Genomic DNA, 19212 nt, shown 5'->3' on the forward strand with positions numbered 1-19212 from the left:
GAGGAGAGAACCATTCTCTCAGCAGTTTGCAGTGCTACCTCGTGTTATTTGTACATTTGTAGATCTGCTTGCGTTATTTCATTATATGTAAGATGTGTTAAATATTCATTTAGGAATGTAGCGGAGAACTGATTTAGTCCTATTTCCATCATTCTTATATTCTAGTGAGTCTTTGTATGCTTTGTAAGCTTTCTTTAGGCCAGTACATCTTAAACTGTCTGTGATGAGGAACCGTTTTTGTTTTTTCAGAAATAAGGTCTTTCTATGTTGCCCAGGCTGGAGTGCAGTGGCTATTCACAGATGCAGTCATGGTGCACTGCTGCCTCGAACTCCTGGGCTTAAGGGATCCTCCTGCCTTAGCCTCCCTAGTAGCCAGGACTATAGGCGCACACCACCACACCCAGCTTGTTGTTTTTTTTTCCTGTTGGTCACAGATTGACACTTCAATGAAATACAATAAAAATGAATTATTGAAAATGAAATTTTAAAAGATAATATACAAGTCAATTTTTAAAATTTTGTAGCTTTAACAGAAACAGAATTCCTCTGTTGAATCATTATAAAGTTAATCAAACGCCTCTCCATTTCTGTACTTACCATTTTTTTCTGCACTTTTATTTCTAGATTTATACACATTGCTGCTGGAAGACATTCTTGTATTGTTACAAAAGCAGGATGATAGACTGGTTTTAAGGTGTCATAGTAAGATTCTGGCATCTACAGCTGATAGCAAACACACGTTTAGCCCTGTCATTAAGTTGAGTACAGTGTTGGTTCGACAAGTGGCAACAGGCAAGTATGTCCGCTGAAGGATACTAATTTCCAGATTCATTGTGAAGTTGCTTAAGATGCTCGGTGCTGTTTAAATAACACAAGTGGTGTAGAGTCTTGCTATTTTTATATTCTTAAGCAAATTACATGAAATTTACTGCTTAGAAGGAGACCTAAGGGTTTATACCCCAAAGTTACTTAGGATGTCTCGATTCTGTGAACAGTTTTCTGCATTTGAAAATTTTTATGATATTACTTTGGTTCTTTATGTTCAAATCATTGATAGATCCCAATGAAAAGCCTTTCATTTAGGGTGGTATGTTTTTTGATTTGGTGAGAAAAAAATCAAAAACTGAAGAGATGGATGTAGTATTGATTAAAAATCAAATTTGACTGGCAAGTTATATTTTAACTCTATTAACAACGGGGTCCGTTTTAAAACTTCTTAGTTTCATGGCGGCAAAATAAATTTGTGACCTCTTTTCTCCACTACTCACTGAATATTATTAACTAACAACTTAGCAAAAGTGCAGTTCAAAATAAATGCAAAAGAGTAAATAGCATTTAATTTGGTAATTTGGATTTTTTTTTTTTTTCTTTTGAGACGAGGGTCCCACCCTGTCACCCAGGCTGGAGTGCAGTGGTGCAGTCTTGGCACACTGCAACCTCCGCATCCCAGGCTCAAGCAGTTCTTCAACCTTAGCCTCCTGAGTAGCTGGGACTACAGGCATGCACCACCATGGCCTGGCTAATTTTTTTTGTTTTTTGTAGAGGCAGGGTTTCGCCATGCTGCCCAGGCTGGTCTCGAACTCCTGAGCTCAAAGCAGTCCACCTGCCTCGGCCTCCTAAAGTACTGGGATTACAGGTGTGAGCCACCGTGCCCGGCCAGTAATTTGGATTTTTGACATGCTTTTAGCAAAGTTTCTAGTAAATTATTGTGGAATTAGTGCTAATTCGTGTAATCTTTGTTTTATTGAAGTACAATAAATATAGTACAATAAATACGTTAATACGGTAAGTTGCACAAATTTTAAGTGTACATCTTGATGAATTTTAAAGTAAACATATATAACCTTTATCTAATTTAAGGGGCAGACTATTTCAAGACCCTAAAAACATCCCTCATGGCCTCCCCAGGTCGTAGTATTAGAGTAATCTTGTCTTGTTTTTTCCAGATAACAAAGCTTTATTCGTCATTTCCATGTCAGACAATGGAGCTCAGATTTATGAACTGGTGGCACAGACAGTTTCTGAAAAGACGGTGTATGTATCAGATATGGGTACCTTGCTGTAGCTAATATTTTCATTATCCCAAGCATAATATTCCATAAACTTAACTTTGTTTTTATAATGTATGGAAACCAAGCACTTCCTCTGTACTCTTTTAGAGACGTTCTACTATGAACTTGTTCTTTTTTAGATTGATGCCTTTTATTTTGATTCTATTCTGAAGGTTTATTTCCTAAAGAAAAAATGTGCAGAATGTCAAGTGAAGTTTTTTTAATGGGTAATGTGTCCATAGATTTTTCTTAAGTTATAGTTTTGGACTCTCACCTTAATAGTGTGTTGCCAAAATAAAGATATTCTCTGGCAGAGTGGGTTTTTTTGTTGTTGTTGTTGTTGTTGTTGTTGTTGGTTGATTTGGTTTTTGTTTAGTTCTGCTTTCTGAGTATATTTAAAGGATATTTCTTTTGTTGTTTCTTTTTTGTATTTTGGATTTCTTTCCAACTTTCTGAAGCTGGCAGGACCTAATCTGTCGGATGGCTGCATCAGTGAAGGAGCAATCCACAAAGCCAATTCCATTACCACAGTCAACACCTGGCGAGTGAGTGTTCCTTTGCATTGTAGTAGGACTTATTTTATGTTTTGGGTCAGAAAAGACTAGGATACTTATTACATTTTGTTGCAATGATGTTTAGGTACCTCAGGAAGGTAAAAGATTGTTGTTTTTTTTTTCCTCTACAGAGGAGATAATGATGAAGAAGATCCTTCAAAATTAAAAGAGGAACAGCATGGCATTTCAGTCACTGGTTTGCAGAGTCCAGGTACACTTTTCTGAAAAGTTCAATGGAGAATGTGCTCTATTATCTATTAAAATTCTGGCCGGATGCGGTGGCTCATGCCTGTAATCCCAGCACTTTGGGAGGTCGAGATAGGCGGATCACCTGAGGCCAGGAGTTAGAGGCCAACCTGACCAACATGGCAAAACTCTGTGTCTACTAAAAAATACAAAAGTTAGCCGGGCATGGTGGTGGGTTCCTGTAATCCCAGCTACTTGGGAGGCTGAGGCAGGGAGAATTGCTTGAACCCAGGAGGCGGAGGTTACAGTGAGCCGAGATCGTGCCATTGCACTCCAGCCTGGGCAACAAGACCGAGACACCAAAAAAAAAAAAAATGAAATAAATAAATAAATGAAATGAAATGAAATGAAATAAAATGCAAAGAAACTTTGATACTGTTTGGTTTATGCAGGTCCCAGCATCAGAGATTCAGTTTAACAAACTTTGCTTTTGAGCCTTCTGTGTGTCAGTATAACACTGCTCTAAGTGCTGTATATTTTGCTTAACAGATGATCTCTGTAGTTTATGGGTTTTTTTTTTTTTCTGACTCTTCCCTGAATGCTTCATGTTAAAAGTTAAAAGCTTTGTTTAGATATAGTCTACCTTTTCTATTCCATTGGACAGACAGAGATTTGGGATTAGAATCTACCTTAATATCGTCAAAACCTCAGTCTCATTCACTGAGTACCTCTGGGAAATCAGAGGTACGTGATCTGTTTGTGGCTGAGAGACAGTTTGCAAAGGAACAACATACAGATGGGACGCTAAAGGAAGTTGGAGAAGATTATCAAATTGTAATCCCAGATTCACACCTGCCTGTCTCAGAAGAACGGTGGGCATTGGATGCACTAAGAAATTGTAAGTTTTATTCATAACTTATTACAGATACTTACTAAGTATGGCACTGATGTGCCATCCCTAAAGTATGTGGATTTATCAAACTCCACTTATTCTTCTAGTTCTATTGTGGAGATTATAGTACTCTCTACAGTGGCCCCTGCCACAGACACAGACACACACTCCACTCTGTTAGCTCCCCACCCCCCTGCCTGGTTTAGAATCACTGGTACAATGGGAGGATAGCATATCTCTCCGTTGTATTGAGGTGGGAAAAAGGCTGAGAACAATTTCTCTGGCTGGGGAGAACCATTTGAAATTTTTAAGCCAGCGTATGACCAAAGGTATGAAAAAAGATTAATCTGGCTGAGAGCTGTGGAAGGACTTGAATGGAAAGAGCTATGGAATGGTGTACTTACTAAATAAGCTATTATAATGGTCTGGCCTGAGACTAAAAGAGTTTGGATTAGAATGTTATCAGAAGGAATAAGAAGAAACTGAGAAGTCATCAAATGCTTAAAATAATTGACTTGTTTGAATGTGAGGTCAAAGGAAAGGGAATATTTAGAGAGAATTTCATTAATCTAGTCAGAAATAAGAGTCAGAGAAGGACTACCACTGCTTCCCCCACCTCCTTCCATTGTACCTGCTTTTTTCTTTTTTTTGATTTGGTAGAATTATAGGCTCAGTTTTAAAGCATGTCAAGATTAAGATAATGAATGACAAAACACTAAAGAGTGAGTAACTAGCAGGAAGTTAGAGTTTTAGGAGTGAAACTTTAGAGAGAGGTTAGGAAGAGATAGTGCTTTGAGCATCAGAGCCGTGAGACTTCCTAGCATCTCTCAGTAAGTGATTGTAGAGCAGACGGACAGAGGATGAGAGAGACCTAAGTGGAACCTGTTGCCTAAAGAAACATGACAGACATTAAGCTAGTGATGAGAGCAGAGAATTGGTTATTTAAAACCTACAATATTTTTTATAACTTCTCCTGAATTAACAGTCAATAATTTCTGATGGTTTGACTAACATTGTCCCAATAACTCTATCATTGTCTGGGTGACCTCATAGCATACACTTGGCCCATTCAAAATTAAATTGGTTCTTATTTTCAGTAAATGTATGTAACTCATAAAATTAGAGGAAATAATATGCATATAGTGTCTGGATCTGGAAAAAGCAGAACTCTTTTTAGCTTTTTCTGTCTAGCTTAACACAGCCTTTCAACATTCTTAAGAAGTACCTTTAGGGTATTATTCTAGTTACATAGAAGAAAAAATAGAGGCATGATATTGGTTATTCAGGAGTTCTAAATAGGAGTATCTCCCTATTCAGAATGCTTAGATCTTTTCAAGTTTAGTTTAACGTTAAATCTTCTCTAAAAGATGGTGCTTTATTTCATCTTCAAAACAAAATGGAAAATGATTGTATGAAATAAAATGATTGTATGAAATTAATAATTAACATTTTAATATGTCATTAAAAGATACTTTTTAAAGATAATTGGTAAGTCAGCTAATTTAATTATTGCAGCCTGAGGTTATAGTTGTGAATATGTTTTTTCCCCCCTCCTTCCTAAATCGTTTAGTGGGTTTCTTGAAGCAGTTGCTGGTGCAACGGCTAGGTTTGACTGAGAAGAGCGCTCAGGAAGACTGGCAACATTTCCCAAGATACAGGACAGCCTCTCAGGGGCCGCAGACAGACAGTGTCATCCAGAACTCTGAAAATATTAAGGCCTATCATTCTGGTGAAGGACATATGCCCTTTAGAACTGGAACTGGTGACATTGCAACTTGTTACAGTCCATGGACTTCAACTGAATCTTCTGCTCCGCGGGATTCAGTGGGACTGGCACCCCAGGATAGCCAGGCAAGTAACATTTTAGTAATGGACCACATGATTATGACCCCAGAGATGCCTACCATGGAGCCAGAAGGGGGTCTTGATGACAGTGGAGAGCACTTTTTTGATGCCCGTGAAGCACATAGTGATGAGAATCCATCAGAAGGTGATGGAGCAGTTAACAAGGAAGAGAAGGATGTTAATTTACGCATCTCAGGCAAGTATCTTTCGCACTTAAACTTTGATTTTGATTTTGATCATTGTTAACTGTCCTGTATTTTGAAATGGATGTTGTATTGGTATCCAGGGGTGTGTGTATGTGTTCACACACGTGCAATATTTATTCCTTCATTTGATAAATACTGAATCTACTCTGTACCAGACCTCATCGTAGGTGCTGGGAGATATAGCAGTGAATAAAACACAGAAAAATCCTGTCTTCTCTTGAAGCTAGGGGAAAGAAGGATGGTAAATAAGTAAACAAATAAATAGACTTCAGGAAGTATTAGGAAGAAACATAAGTCAGACTGAGGGGACAGAGAGTAATGAAGGCAAAAACAGGGTGATCAGGGATTAGGACCTCTGATGAGGTAGCATTTGAGCAGAGACCTCAGTGAAATGAGGGAATAAAGCCACCTGGGTACCTGGGAGCAGACTATTCCAGCAGAGAGCAGAGTGGGGCAGAGGCTTTGCGTCAAAGAGCAAGCTTTTTGTGGTGATTGAACACTGGATGAGGGAGACAATGGCAGGAGATGGGGCAAGAGAGGCGTTTGGCAGGGGAAGTGGTGGCAAGATCATTTAGGCACTGTAGTTTCCAGCTTTAAACTTTTGAAATGAAATTTTTTGGAAATTACCATGAAAGTTTGCAGAGTTTAGCTTTCATCTGAAGTGAGGAAATTCTGATGTACCTGAAACTAAACTCAGGAATTAATGGCTTTTCCCCCTCTTAATAACTTTTCAAGTTGAAGTTGTCAGCACATTATACTATTTCTGTTTTCTAATGGCAGCACTGGTCTTATCAAACTACTCTGTCTCTATCCATAGGAAACTATCTGATCCTTGATGGCTATGACCCAGTGCAGGAGAGTTCCACAGATGAGGAGGTTGCTTCCTCACTTACCCAGCAGCCCAGGACAGGCATCCCTGCTGTGGAATCCACCCACCAGCAGCAGCATTCTCCTCAGAACACTCACTCCGATGGGGCAGGTTCACCATTCACCCCCGAATTTCTGGTCCAGCAGCGCTGGGGAGCTATGGAGGATTCCTGTTTTGAGATCCAGAGTCCCTCCTCTTGTGCAGATTCGCAGAGCCAGATCATGGAGTACATTCATAAGATAGAGGCTGACCTTGAACACTTAAAGGTACCTCATACTTCCACATCCATAGGACTTGGTTGTAAGAAACATTTAGCAGAGGGGAAGAATAGGGTGATCAAAATGCTGATGTCAATAAACTTGTTCAGGTTCTAGATTTCTTTGACTATTATCCATGAATAGGCCTGGTAAAAAGTTGAGATTGGCATTGTTTATTTATCTTTTTCTTTCTTTCTTTCTTTTTTTTTTTTTTTGAGACGGAGTCTCGCTGTCACCCAGGCTGGAGTGCAGTGGCGCGATCTCGGCTCACTGCAAGCTCTGCCTTCCAGGTTCACACCATTCTCCTGCCTCGGCCTCCCAAGCAGCTGGGACTACAGGCACCCGCCATCACACCCGGCTAATTTTTTGTATTTTTAATAGAGACGGGGTTTCACCGTGTTAGCCAGGATGGTCTCGATCTCCTGACCTCATGATCCACCTGCCTCGGCCTCCCAAAGTGCTGGGATTACAGGCGTGAGCCACCGTGCCCAGTCGGCATTGTTTATCTTTTGACTATCACAAGAGCAGAAAAAGTTGTAGCTCTGTGAACTGTGTGTTTGTATGGGTTTCTAAGTTTAAGAACCTAAAATGCTTCGGGTAGTTGGCTGGCCTCTGTCAGACATGAACAAGAAGATGAGATAGGTGGGGTTTGTGTAGTTATGAATCTAGGCTGAGAAATGCTATGACTTTCTGTAGCCTATTATCTGTGACTCATTAGGTGACATTGGCAGCTTCCCAAATCCAATGACAGATAGAAATTGGCTTCAGTGGCTCCTGTAATCTAAAAACATGGTCATGAATGGGATTTTTGTAGATTGGTAATTGAAGATGTCACTATTGCAAAACTGCCTTGTGTGGCAATTTCCAAGAGAAAGACCTATCTTAAAGTTTTCCATCAGAGGCAGGGCGCGGTGGCTCACGCCTGTAATTCCAGCACTTTGAGAGGCCAAGGCAGGCGGATCACGAGGTCAGGAGATCAAGACCATCCTTGCTAACACGGTGAAACTCCGTCTCTACTAAAAATACAAAAAATCAGCCGGGCGTGGTGGTGGGCGCCTGTAGTCCCAGCTACTCAGGAGGCTGAGGCAGGAGAATGGCATGAACCTGGGAGGCGGAGCTTGCAGTGAGCTGCGATCACACCAGTGCACTCCAACCTGGGTGACAGAGCGAGACTCCATCTCAAAAAAAAAAAAAAAAAAAAGTTTGCCATTAGAAAACACAGCTTCCAAAGCCCAAACATTTTCCTCATGACATAATTTACTCCAGAGACTTGAGGGATAGATTTAAGTATCCTTAGCCTTTGAGTTAAAGACTGGTCTCCCTTAGTTTCTCTTTTACCTTCATATAATTGATTTTTCCCTCTTCATGTTACTTATTTTATGTAGTATCATTCTGTAGCTGATGAGATATCGACAAGCCCATTGAGGACAGGTCGGTTCTTACATACAGTCCTGTGTTGCTTAGCAATGGGGATATATTCTGAGAAATTCATCATTAGACATTTTTATCTTTGTGTGAACTTCGCAGAGTGTACTTACACAAACCTAGATAGAATATATTTTTATTTACATAGATTTTTTCATATGGAAAGCCAAATCTTTCAACACTATTACTGAATATTAGTCATTTCCCCTACCTGATCAGCAATGCCGTTATTAAGTGCCACACACCAGGTTTCTACATGTGCTCCATAATAATGTTTTTTTTTTTTGTTTTTTTGTTTTTTTTGGAGATAGTCTTGCTTTGTCACCCAGGCTGGAGAGCAGTGGCGCTATTTCAGCTCACTGCAACCTCTGCCTCCCAGGTTCAAGCGATTCTCCTGCCTTGGCCTCCCAAGGAGCTGGGACTACAGGCACCACCACCATGCCCAGATAAATTTTTTTTTTTTTTTTAAATGGAGTCTCGGCCTGTCACCCGGGCTGGAGTGCAATGGTGCAATCTCGGCTCACCGCAACCTCTGCCTCCCGGGTTCAAGCGATTCTCCTGCCTCAGCTTCCCGAGTAGCTGGGATTACAGGCGCCCGCCACCACGCCCAGCTAATTTTTTTCTATCTTTTTATTTATTTATTTATTTATATTTTTTGAGACGGAGTCTTGCTCTGTCACCCAGGCTGGAGTGCAGTGGCATGATCTCTGCTCACTGCAAGCTCCGCCTCCCGGGTTCACACCATTCTCCTGCCTCAGCCTCCCCAGTAGCTGGGACTACAGGCGCCTGCCACCATGCCTGGCTAATTTTTTGTATTTTTAGTAGAGACGGGGTTTCACCGTGTTAGCCAGGATGGTCTCGATCTCCTGACCTCGTGATCTGCCCGCCTCAGCATCCCAAAGTGCTGGGATTACAGGCGTGAGCCACCACGCCCAGCCCCGGCTAATTTTTGTATTTTTAGTAGAGACAGGATTTCACCATGTTGGCCAGGCTGGTCTGGAACTCCTGACCTCAGGTGATCCACCTGCCTCGGCCTCCCAAAGTGCTGGGATTCCAGGCGTGAGCCACCATGCCCCGCCCATAATAATCTTAAGGGACCATCATGGTGTATGCAGGCCACCATGTCTTTATGTGCTGCATGACTGTAGCTCATGCACACGATGACGGGACCATGTCCAGGGTGACTTTTGGGGGTGGGAGAATTGCATTTATGGTTACCACCTCTACTTTCTTTTTACATGGGAAAATACTAAGTTATTCGTTCAGTGGAGAAATTGGTAAAAGGAATGAAATTTACTTTTATCTTCCCACTAATGGAATTTTTAATGATGAAGTTAACATTTTTGAAATTTGGGGGCTTGTACCTGTAATGTAAAAAGGGCTTCTTTTCTGTTTTCAGAAGTTTTTGTTTTGTTTTGTTTTCATGACGTTTGAATAAAAAACCTATGGGTTTTATTTCACAGAAGGTGGAGGAAAGTTACACCATTCTTTGCCAAAGGCTGGCTGGATCAGCCCTCACAGACAAGCACTCAGGTATGTAAAAGTTATGAGTTCCAGACTCTAGACTAATCATCCTACACTGAATGAAATGACTTATCATCCTTTGAAGTGAAAACCTTCTGAGATTCCATTTCTTTTCTGTCTTTAAAGAACTGCCTGTTTCTAAACATCATATATCAAGCGGAAGCTCATGCCTGCTGACTCTACTCTTCTCTAAGAGGAACTGCAGTTGTCAGTTCCCATACCATCCCCTCTTCTCTCTCTTTTCACCTTTTCAAAGCAGAAGGCAGAGCAGTGGGAAGCCTAGTAAATCACAGATTCGGTGTGAGGCTTACTGGTACTGCTGTGACTCCCTAGTGTGGAGGATTTGGCCTCTTCGGATGTTGGTGCACTTGCCTCTGCTGGCAGTGTGGCTGGTGTCTCCCCTGACTGCAGATGGATCTGTGTTCTGTGCAGCAATTTGTACTCATCTGCTTACATACTGATTCAGAAACAAAGATTGAACCACAGCCACAGATGTCATGGGTATTCTTAGCAATGTTAATATATTCTTTTTCTTAATATCATTTCCATGTATCTTTATTCTTCTCAGATAAAAGTTAGAGCCGCATGTCCTGGAGGTGACTGCAGGTTGTTGGATTTGGAGTATCGGCCGTGTCTCACCACATCCTGGCTCCAGTGTGGATGCAGAGAGAGTGTGACAGAGGATCTGCCTGTGAACCACCTGGGATTAGTCATGTCCCAAGGTGCCCAGAGTGGGACTAGTTCTTCACAGTGTGGCAGCTGCACTAATCTGTTTGTGAGGGAATATCCATTCCCTCACTCTACTCTCCTCACTATCAGAAATTCATTTTGATTCAGAATAAAAACCAAATGTATAGAGCTTTGGGTGTAGGATATGAAATTGTACTTAGATTTAAGAAAAAGAGAAAATCAGATGTATTTATTTGACTTCATTCCGTATTTGAAAGCACATTTTAATTTTTATTTGCCTTGTTTTGTTTTAATTGAGTAGTGAGAGTTTTAGCCCTTTGTCTTTAGTACACCCAAGGATCAACTGCTCCTGAAGCAAAGAGGTCAGGATGGGGTATGCAGAAGTTGGGTAGAGAGGTTAAGAAGAGGAGGAAGTAAGAAGGGGAAGGGAGGAGCACCTTTCTTCACTATACAGTATTCCAAGCTCTCTGCTGTCCAGTAGGCTGCTTCTCTGAGGGTCACCTCAAAGGTATGCTATGCCCTGTGGCTCTTATGTGCCCAGGTGGTGTGATCAGAGAGTGGATGGGCTTCCTCCCACCCTGAGGCCAGCACCTCTTCTCTGTAGCTGGGATCAACCACAATTAACAGGAATCCTCAACATACTAAATAGCAGGCACTTGAAAATGGGTGTGTTTTCTTCCATTGTCGTCTTTTCTATTGAGGGTTGGGATTTGGGTGGGAGAAGAAAGCAAATTTTATTTTCTTGACTATAAATTTGTTATTCTTGGTATCATTTCATTTTTATAATTATACATTAGACATTGGCACTTGTGTAAAACTGTCCCTGCAGATTGAGCAGGAAGTAAAAACAAATGGAAATGCTTTGGATAGTGGCAGGGGTGGGGGTTGCTAAGGAAGGGGTGGGATGGGAGTGGGTAAAGAGTTTGGGAAGTTTATCTAACTGAATCACTACTGAGTTGAATCATGGCTATCATTAGCCACGGGTACTGCTGATTATAAGGCCAGTAAAATTTTAGTACCTGGAGGTTTGACTCTAATTTTTGCACTGATGGTGCCAAAGGGCCCTGAGTCAAAAGGAGAGCCAAGGGTGGAGTGGAGAAAGATATGGTGAAGGCAGAACTGCTCACACCAGCTCCAGAAGCACTTCCTCTGACTTCACTGCTGCAGCTCTTTCCACACTGGGCCGTGATTGACCCTAAAAATTGCAGACCAGCACATACACTGGACACTGCAGGCAAGGTGTTGGCAACTGCCTGCTCTAGGATGAATAGTAGCATTAGCAGCACCCTACAGAGGATAAGTTTCAGAATTGTAATTTGAGAACTCCTTTAATTATATTGACTTTCTTTGGTTTTCCTTGTGCATTAGGTATATATTTTTTGAAGTATTTTTGCCAACTAAAATGAAGTCTGTAAATTCTGTTGATAAACAAGGAGTTCATCCATTGCTCACATCTTTCATTGGTGCCCTCTGAACTCTGTGGGTTGCTAGGATGTAATTTTAATGCTTCCCTGTAGTCCAAAGATTATTTTCTCACCACAAATGGTAAGGGATGCCCGCCTACTTTCATAACACCACTACAGCTTACTCAACAAGTTTATTTATCTATGTCCACATTTCTGTTTCTGTCCTAAACTGATCTGTGTCTTTAGGTGGATCAACTTGGATCTTTAGACCTCATCTATAAATTGAAATTATATTTTTAGTCATAAGCCATGTATAATCTAACTCAGAATGGGATTAAAAATTTTAGAAGCAGAAGCTAATATATAAATGAAGTTTGGGATTTGGAACTTTCTGTATCTCTTAGGAGGGACAAGTAAAAACCAAATGGTTACATTGTGCTGCTAGAAATAATGTCACTCTCAATTAAAAGGGTTACACCTGTAGCCACTTGACACTAACACCATCGGGGGCAATTAATCAGGAGAAAAGTAAATATAAAAACTTTCCTCTTAACGTCACACACTACAGGGTAATTATGTAATTCTCTAGCACCCAATTAAGAAGCTTGTAGGTTAGCAAAATTTCAGTTTCTCTAGTTCAGCCAGTATCTTGTCCTTAGTAATTATTTGCTTTTCCTGCAGTTCAGTTTCTCCTTGGAACTCTAACAGGACTAACTGGAAAAATACTTTGACCATAGCTCTAGTACTTCCAAATAAATTCATATCTAGATTTTCAAACAAAGCCCCAAGATGAAGTCTAATTCTGAAAATATCTCACAATTTTTGAATGTTCTTTTTATCTTACCGACCTAACTTCTCTTCTCCCTCCCAACTTGGCGTCCCACACCTTCCATTTCATTTTGGCAATAATTATAATCACATCCATTTGACTTTGGTTATGACATCTTCCTTTCAGGATGATGGAATTAGATATGCAGCCTGTCTTTGAGTGAGACTGGTCACCATCAAAGGAGTTTTTTCTAAGTGACGTGACTAGAAGTTGAAATCTACTTCCCCGCTAAAGGGCACAGGGGTGGTGTACAAAGAAAGCTACCTTCCCAGAGCAAGCAGGCTGCATTTTAGCTATAGAAGTGACCTGCTGTGACACTGTGCTCTCTTCTGTGGGCTTAATGGCTCCTTTGCTATGAAGTGGCAAATTACATGTAGAGTGTCTCCTTCCTTTTCAGAGAACAGTTAATCAAGGCAAATCAGCAAGCCCCCAAAGTGCTGTAATTTAACATCATGATTACTACCTTCAAAGCTATATATTTTGCATGCTTTAAAATCACCTAACTTGGACTGCTTGAATTATATTGGCTTTTAGAACCGAAATTGTAACTATGTATTATATTTCATGGGAGATATATTTTATAAGCTTTTTGGCTTTCTTTTTTCCCACAGCAACTCTAATGAAGGATGAATCCCCTTTTTAAAAAGTTTTTGTTGTTTATTTGATTTTGGGTTAGGAGGGATAATAGAGACGTCCATTTAAAAATTATTTTTAGAAGCTAAAGAAAGTAATAATGCTTCCTGTGAATTGTCCTTTACTGGCATCTTTGTTTTCCTTGATATTAGTAAATTTGGTGTAATACGTGGGGCTTCCATATTTCAAAGTGGAAGCTTTCTTCTCTGAAGTCGATACATGGTTTTGAAATACTAGAGCTTTGGTCAATATTTCCTTCCCTATATGTCACAGAGGACACCACTGAGAACTATATGCATAGGACTTCAAAATACAAAATTAGCAGGACCTTACAGTCAGCTTCCTAATGGCTAGTTTTTCCCCTTTATATTACAATTTTTGTTTTATAAATCATTTCTTTCCTGATATTTCCACCACTTTTCAGAGTCATCTACAAAATTTTTCTTTCCTCAAGAAAAGAGTTCCTTTTGCCTTATTCCTTATGCCTTCCCCACTGGTATTGAGGGTTTTGATAATAAATTGGTAGGAAAAAAAAGTACCTCCTAGAAGGAAGCCTTCCCCATCATTCCCAGGTGCCAACTGCTAAGCAGATATATTCCAAAAATGGTAACTGTAATGTGCACACTGTTGGTTATTTTTAATAAGCTTCTTCCTACTAGAACATTTTATTTTCCTTGTTCACCATACAATCATGTACTCTTTAACAGAAATTGCTTTTAAAAGATTCTGGAACTATCTTTAAAAAAACTTTATTAATAATCATGTATTTTTACTGATCACATTTTGAAATGCCTAAAAGACTTTATTGTTCTAATTATCCAGATGTACCTTTGTAAAATAGCTCTTTTATGAATTAGCTGATAAGGCTGTATGTTTCTGGAACAAAATATTGGTCATCTAAAAACTTTCTGTTTTCTGGGGTCTGGGAAAATAGAAAATAAGAGTTCAAATATTAAATAAGCTTAAAGGAACCAAGTTTGTGACTTTTTATTTGTATTCTGGTTGATTTGTCTTGTCCAAGTTATATTAGAAAAGTTGAGGAGTTGAGGAGCCTGTAATTAATTTTCCCGTCAGTGACTGTCAGACATCTTCCTGCTTATTAGAGCATCCCTAGCAACAAGGCTAAACCTTCATGACAGTGCTAGCATGTGGGGCAGGTTTGTTGTTTTTTTAACAGCTTTATTGAGATATTCACATATCATATAATTCATCCATTTAAAGTGTATAATCAGATGGGTTTTGGTATATTATTGATTTTTAATTGTGGTGAAATATATATATAACAAAATTTGCTATTGTAACTATTTTTAAGTATAAAGTTCAGTGAGGTAGGCCAGCTTTTATGACTCACCTGAAGATAACTTTGGTTTTAATCCTACCCTAAATGAAGCATATGCCTCTATTATTCCTGTCCCCAGTGCTGGGCTTCTTCACATACCAACAATTCTGTGCTTTTACCAACATCATTTTAGCTCAGAAGGCTCACTTACTTTGGGCATTTGCTGTATTTTGGTTTTGAAATATACTTGTAATTTGACTTATTCTTGGGATAATATTTTAGTTTTCAGTCATTGAGGGGCACATTTGGCTGACGGAGCTAATAAGCATAATAAAATGCTTAGTAGTTTATACCATCTTTTAGTTAAACATTTTAAAGATTAAGACTATTCAAATGTACTTTGCAGAAATTAACTTGTTTGTACTCCTGGCTTTGTTTACCAACATATATCTATATCTATAATATATAGATATATTATATTTGAAGTTTAATACCAACTTCAAATATAAGAGGATCTATCCTGATTAAAAAGTTGCTTTTTAATTGAACTTATCTTCTTGATGTTTTATGACAAATGTCATAAAGCATGACAGATAAGTAGCTGGATGTAGGTGTTTCCCATTTTCTCTATAATGTGAAGGATAATTCTTGTTACTAATTGGAAACGCTTCCTCAACTTTAGCTGTCAGGGAATATGTTTGTTTTGCCACTTATTTTTACTAGCGAGACATCATCATTCCCTTAGCATCAGCAGAGGCCTTGGTTTGAGATCATTTAAGGTATGTAGAGCTCTCTTTCTAGATTTTCCCCCTCAATTGATTAGAGTGCTTTTGGACCGACCTGTTGAAGGCATTTTATTTTAAGGGATCTTTTTCTTTGTACGTGTGATCAGAGGGTTGTGGCTGCCTGAACACACGCTAATCAAAAACACTAATTAGGATACATTTTGGTAATCTTTTAAAAACTTTCAGGGAGGCATCTGTACAAAGACTTTTTTTCTGCTATCATTATTTTAAATATTAAAGGCAAATAGCATGGCATAATGCAACACTTTTCAATCTTTTTGATCTCACGACCACTTTTTAAAAAATACATATCTTTTTTTTTGTGTTGTTGTTGTTGTCGTTTGATACAGGGTCTTGCTCTGTCGCCCAGGCTGGAGTGCAGTGGCACTAATGTGGCTCACGTAGCCTCGACCTCGTAGACTCAAGTGACCCTCCCTCCTCAGCCTCCCAAGTATCTGGGACCAAAGGTGTGAACCACCAGGCCTGGCAAATTTTTTTTTATTTTTTGTAGAGATGACATTTCTCCATGTTGCCCAAGCTGGTCTCAAACTCCTGGGCTCAAGCAAGCCTCACCCTCCCAAAGTGGTGGGATTACAAGTATGAGTCACCACACCTGGCCAGGACCACTTGACACTCTTAAAAATTATGAAAGACTTCATGGAGAAGCTTGTATTCATATGGATTATATCTATCAATTGTTACTGTATTAGAAATTTAAAAGAAAATAGAAATGAGAAAAATGAATTTATTTAAAAATAGTAAATCCAATTACATGTGAACATAAATCACATTTTTATGAAAAATCACTATTTTCCACAATTAAAAATTGAGTTTATGTAGTTTTTGAAATCTCTTTAATGTCTGGCATAATAGAATACAGCTGGATTCTCATGTATGCTTCTGCACACAATCTTTTGTGATTTTTTTTTTTTTTTTTGAGATGGAGTCTTGCTCTGTCACCCAGGCTGGAGTGCAGTGGTGCAATCTCAGCTCAGTGCAACCTCCGCCGCCTGGGTTCAAGCGATTATCCTGCCTCCGCATGAAACGGGGTTTCGCCATGTTGGCCAGGCTTGTCTTGAACTCCTGACCTCAGGTGAGCCACTGCGTCCCACCCTGTTGTGGTATGTTGAAGTATATAAAGAAAATCCAGCTTCACACGGATACATATTTTTAAATGGAGAAATATTGGAATGGACTTTTCAGATAATTATGGATATTCTTTGATACTAGTACAAAATTTGGCAAGTGATAATTCCTTCAAAGATAGCTGCAGTGTGGAATCTGAAGTCCTATCAAGGAAGCTTTTGTACTCTGTTAAACTAAAAATCCACTGATCCATTTTCCACTTTATTTATGTGAAGAGTGGTATCTTTTACCCATGCATGATTTTGTAATATCCTGTATTGGTCATTTGGAAAATACTGGTTTACTGAATTATGCAGTTCTTCCAAATATTGACACATTTCTTTATATAAATATCAAAAAATCACATTTGTTAATATCACAACTGATCTCATCAGAAAAGTCCCATGGTAAATGCAAATTTCACAAAATTCTAATGTTTCCTTGGAATCTTGAATTTTATCATTGGCAACAAATACAGTTTTCCTTGAAATGACAGGCTGACTTTTTTTCATTTTTGAGTGAGAAGATACCTGCCAAATATTCAAGTCTGAATGGCGATTGCTTACCAGTCATTCTTTCATGTTAAAATGGTCTTCCTCCATTTAAAAAAAAAAAAAAGTTGGGCGTGGTGTCTCACGCTTGTAATCCCAGCACATTGGGAGGCCAAGGCAGGCAGATCACGAGGTCAGGAGATCAAGACCATCCTGGCCAACATGGTGAAACCCCATGTCTACTAAAATACAAAAAATTAGCCGAGCGTGGTGGTGTGCGCCTGTAGTCCCAGCTACTCAGGAGGCTGAGGCATGGGAATCGCTTGAACTTGGGAGGTGGAGGTTGCAGTGAGCCAAGATCGTGCCACTGCACTCCAGCCTGGCGACAGAGTGAGACTCCATCTCAAAAAGAAAAGGTAGCTAGTACCTTTCCTTCAGCCACAACCATGGTACTTTGGTATGCGGCAGGGTTGCTTGATGCATACTTACCTTTTTTTCCCCACACAAAATATTAAAAAGATGTGTACTCAAGGGTTGAGATTTCATAAAATTATTAAAATTTACTGCTTTGTCAAGGACATTCTTAAGTGCAACTGGCAGTGTCTATTGCAAGTCAGCAGCAGTGACAAATACAGTGTTAATGAAATTTGGTACACCAACTTTGATTCCTGCTAAGTCACCAGCAGCTTCACCCTCTATTGATTTTGCACCATCAGTGCAATTGCCAGCGTGGTGAAAAGGCACATGGTGTCTCAGTAGTTTTATGAAAAGTTTTGGGGTTTGAGTTTTTTTTGTTTTTTTGTTTTTTTTTGCTGTCTGTCTCTGTTCTTGCTCTGTCATCCAGGCTGGAGTGCAGTGGTGCAGTTATAGCTCACTAGAGCCTCAAACTCCCGGGCTCAAGGGATCCTGCCGCCTCACCCTCCTTAGTAGCTGGGACTACAGGTGCATGCCACCATGACTGGATAATTTTTTAAACATTATTTTTTGTAGAAATGGGGTCTTACTGTGTTGCTCAGGCTGGCCTCCCAACTCCTAGCTTCAAGCCATCGTCCTGCCCGAGCCTCCAAATGCCAGGATTACAGGCATGAGCCACTGCGCCCAGCCTATGGCAATAGTTTTGACTCCCTGGGAGTCTTGGGCATCCCCAAAGGTTTGCAGACCACACTTTGAGAACTGTTGGTGTAGTGAAAAGAACCTGAACTTAGATGATCTGGATTCGATTTCAACTCTTCTACTTACTTGCTGTGTGGCCTTGAGTGAGCTACCCTCTCTGTTTCCATTTTCTTATCTATAAATTGAAGTAAATAATATCCAACCTAACAGTTGTGAGGATTAAATGAGAAATTACTAGGCATGAGGCTGGTATCTCCCCAACATTTTTCGTTTTTTATTTTCCATTTCAGGATTTTTTTTTTTTTTTTTTTTTTTTTTTTGAGACGGAGTCTTACTGTGTCGCCCAGGCTGGAGTGCAGTGGTGCAATCTCGGCTCACTGCAAGCTCCGCCTCCCGGTTCACACCATTGTCCTGCCTCAGCCTCCCCAGCAGCTGGGACTACAGGCGCCCGCTACCAAGCCCGGATAATTTTTTGTATTTTTAGTGGAGATGGCGTTTCACCATGTTAGCCAGGATGTTCTCGATCTCCTGACCTCGTGATCCACCCGCTTTGGCTTCCCAAAGTGCTGAGATTACAGGCGTGAGCCACCGTGCCCGGCCCCATTTCAGGATCTTAAGTACCTAAAACAGGAGAGGAGAAAAGTAGTCAAGAATATGTAGGTATCCCACTTGCTAATACAGCCATATTTCCTGTAATATTATGGTTTTGGTGTGTCTAAACCCTAGACTCTTAGGGGTGAGTATATGTGTGTTCTTTTTATTTTTTAGAGACAGGGTTTCTCTCTGTCACCCAGGCTGGTGTGCAGTGGTGCTGTCATAGCTCACCACAGCCTTGCACTTCTGGGCTTAAATAATCCCGCCTCTGTCTCCCAAGTAGCTGGGAATACAGGCACGTGCCACCATGCCTGGCTAACTTTTAAACTTTTTTTAGAGACAGGGTCTCCCTATGTCACCCAGGCTGGTCTGGAACTTCTGTCCTCAAACGATTCTCACATCTCAGCTTCCCAATATGCTGAAGTTACAGGCGTGAGCCACTGCACCGAACCCCATTTA

General features: G+C 40.1%; 1 protein-coding gene across 6 annotated transcripts in view; it reads left to right on the top strand.

Moving 5' to 3' along the window:
* ARHGEF12 (Rho guanine nucleotide exchange factor 12) overlaps positions 1-14337 on the top strand; it is a 154298-nt gene extending 139961 nt beyond the window's left edge. For all 6 annotated transcript variants that reach the window (XM_002822591.6, XM_009247166.4, XM_009247168.4 and 3 more), the window contains 9 exons: positions 625-792; positions 1947-2034; positions 2510-2596; positions 2737-2816; positions 3456-3689; positions 5254-5724; positions 6552-6868; positions 9748-9817; positions 10377-14337. In XM_002822591.6, the coding sequence (XP_002822637.2) occupies positions 625-792; positions 1947-2034; positions 2510-2596; positions 2737-2816; positions 3456-3689; positions 5254-5724; positions 6552-6868; positions 9748-9817; positions 10377-10387 (1526 nt within the window). In that variant the 3' untranslated portion in view covers positions 10388-14337. The remainder of the gene's footprint in view (positions 1-624; positions 793-1946; positions 2035-2509; positions 2597-2736; positions 2817-3455; positions 3690-5253; positions 5725-6551; positions 6869-9747; positions 9818-10376) is intronic.
* Positions 14338-19212: the final 4875 nt, after the last annotated feature.

This window comes from Pongo abelii, chromosome 9 (assembly GCF_028885655.2).
Source record: "Pongo abelii isolate AG06213 chromosome 9, NHGRI_mPonAbe1-v2.0_pri, whole genome shotgun sequence".
NCBI classification, from domain to species: domain Eukaryota; kingdom Metazoa; phylum Chordata; class Mammalia; order Primates; family Hominidae; genus Pongo; species Pongo abelii.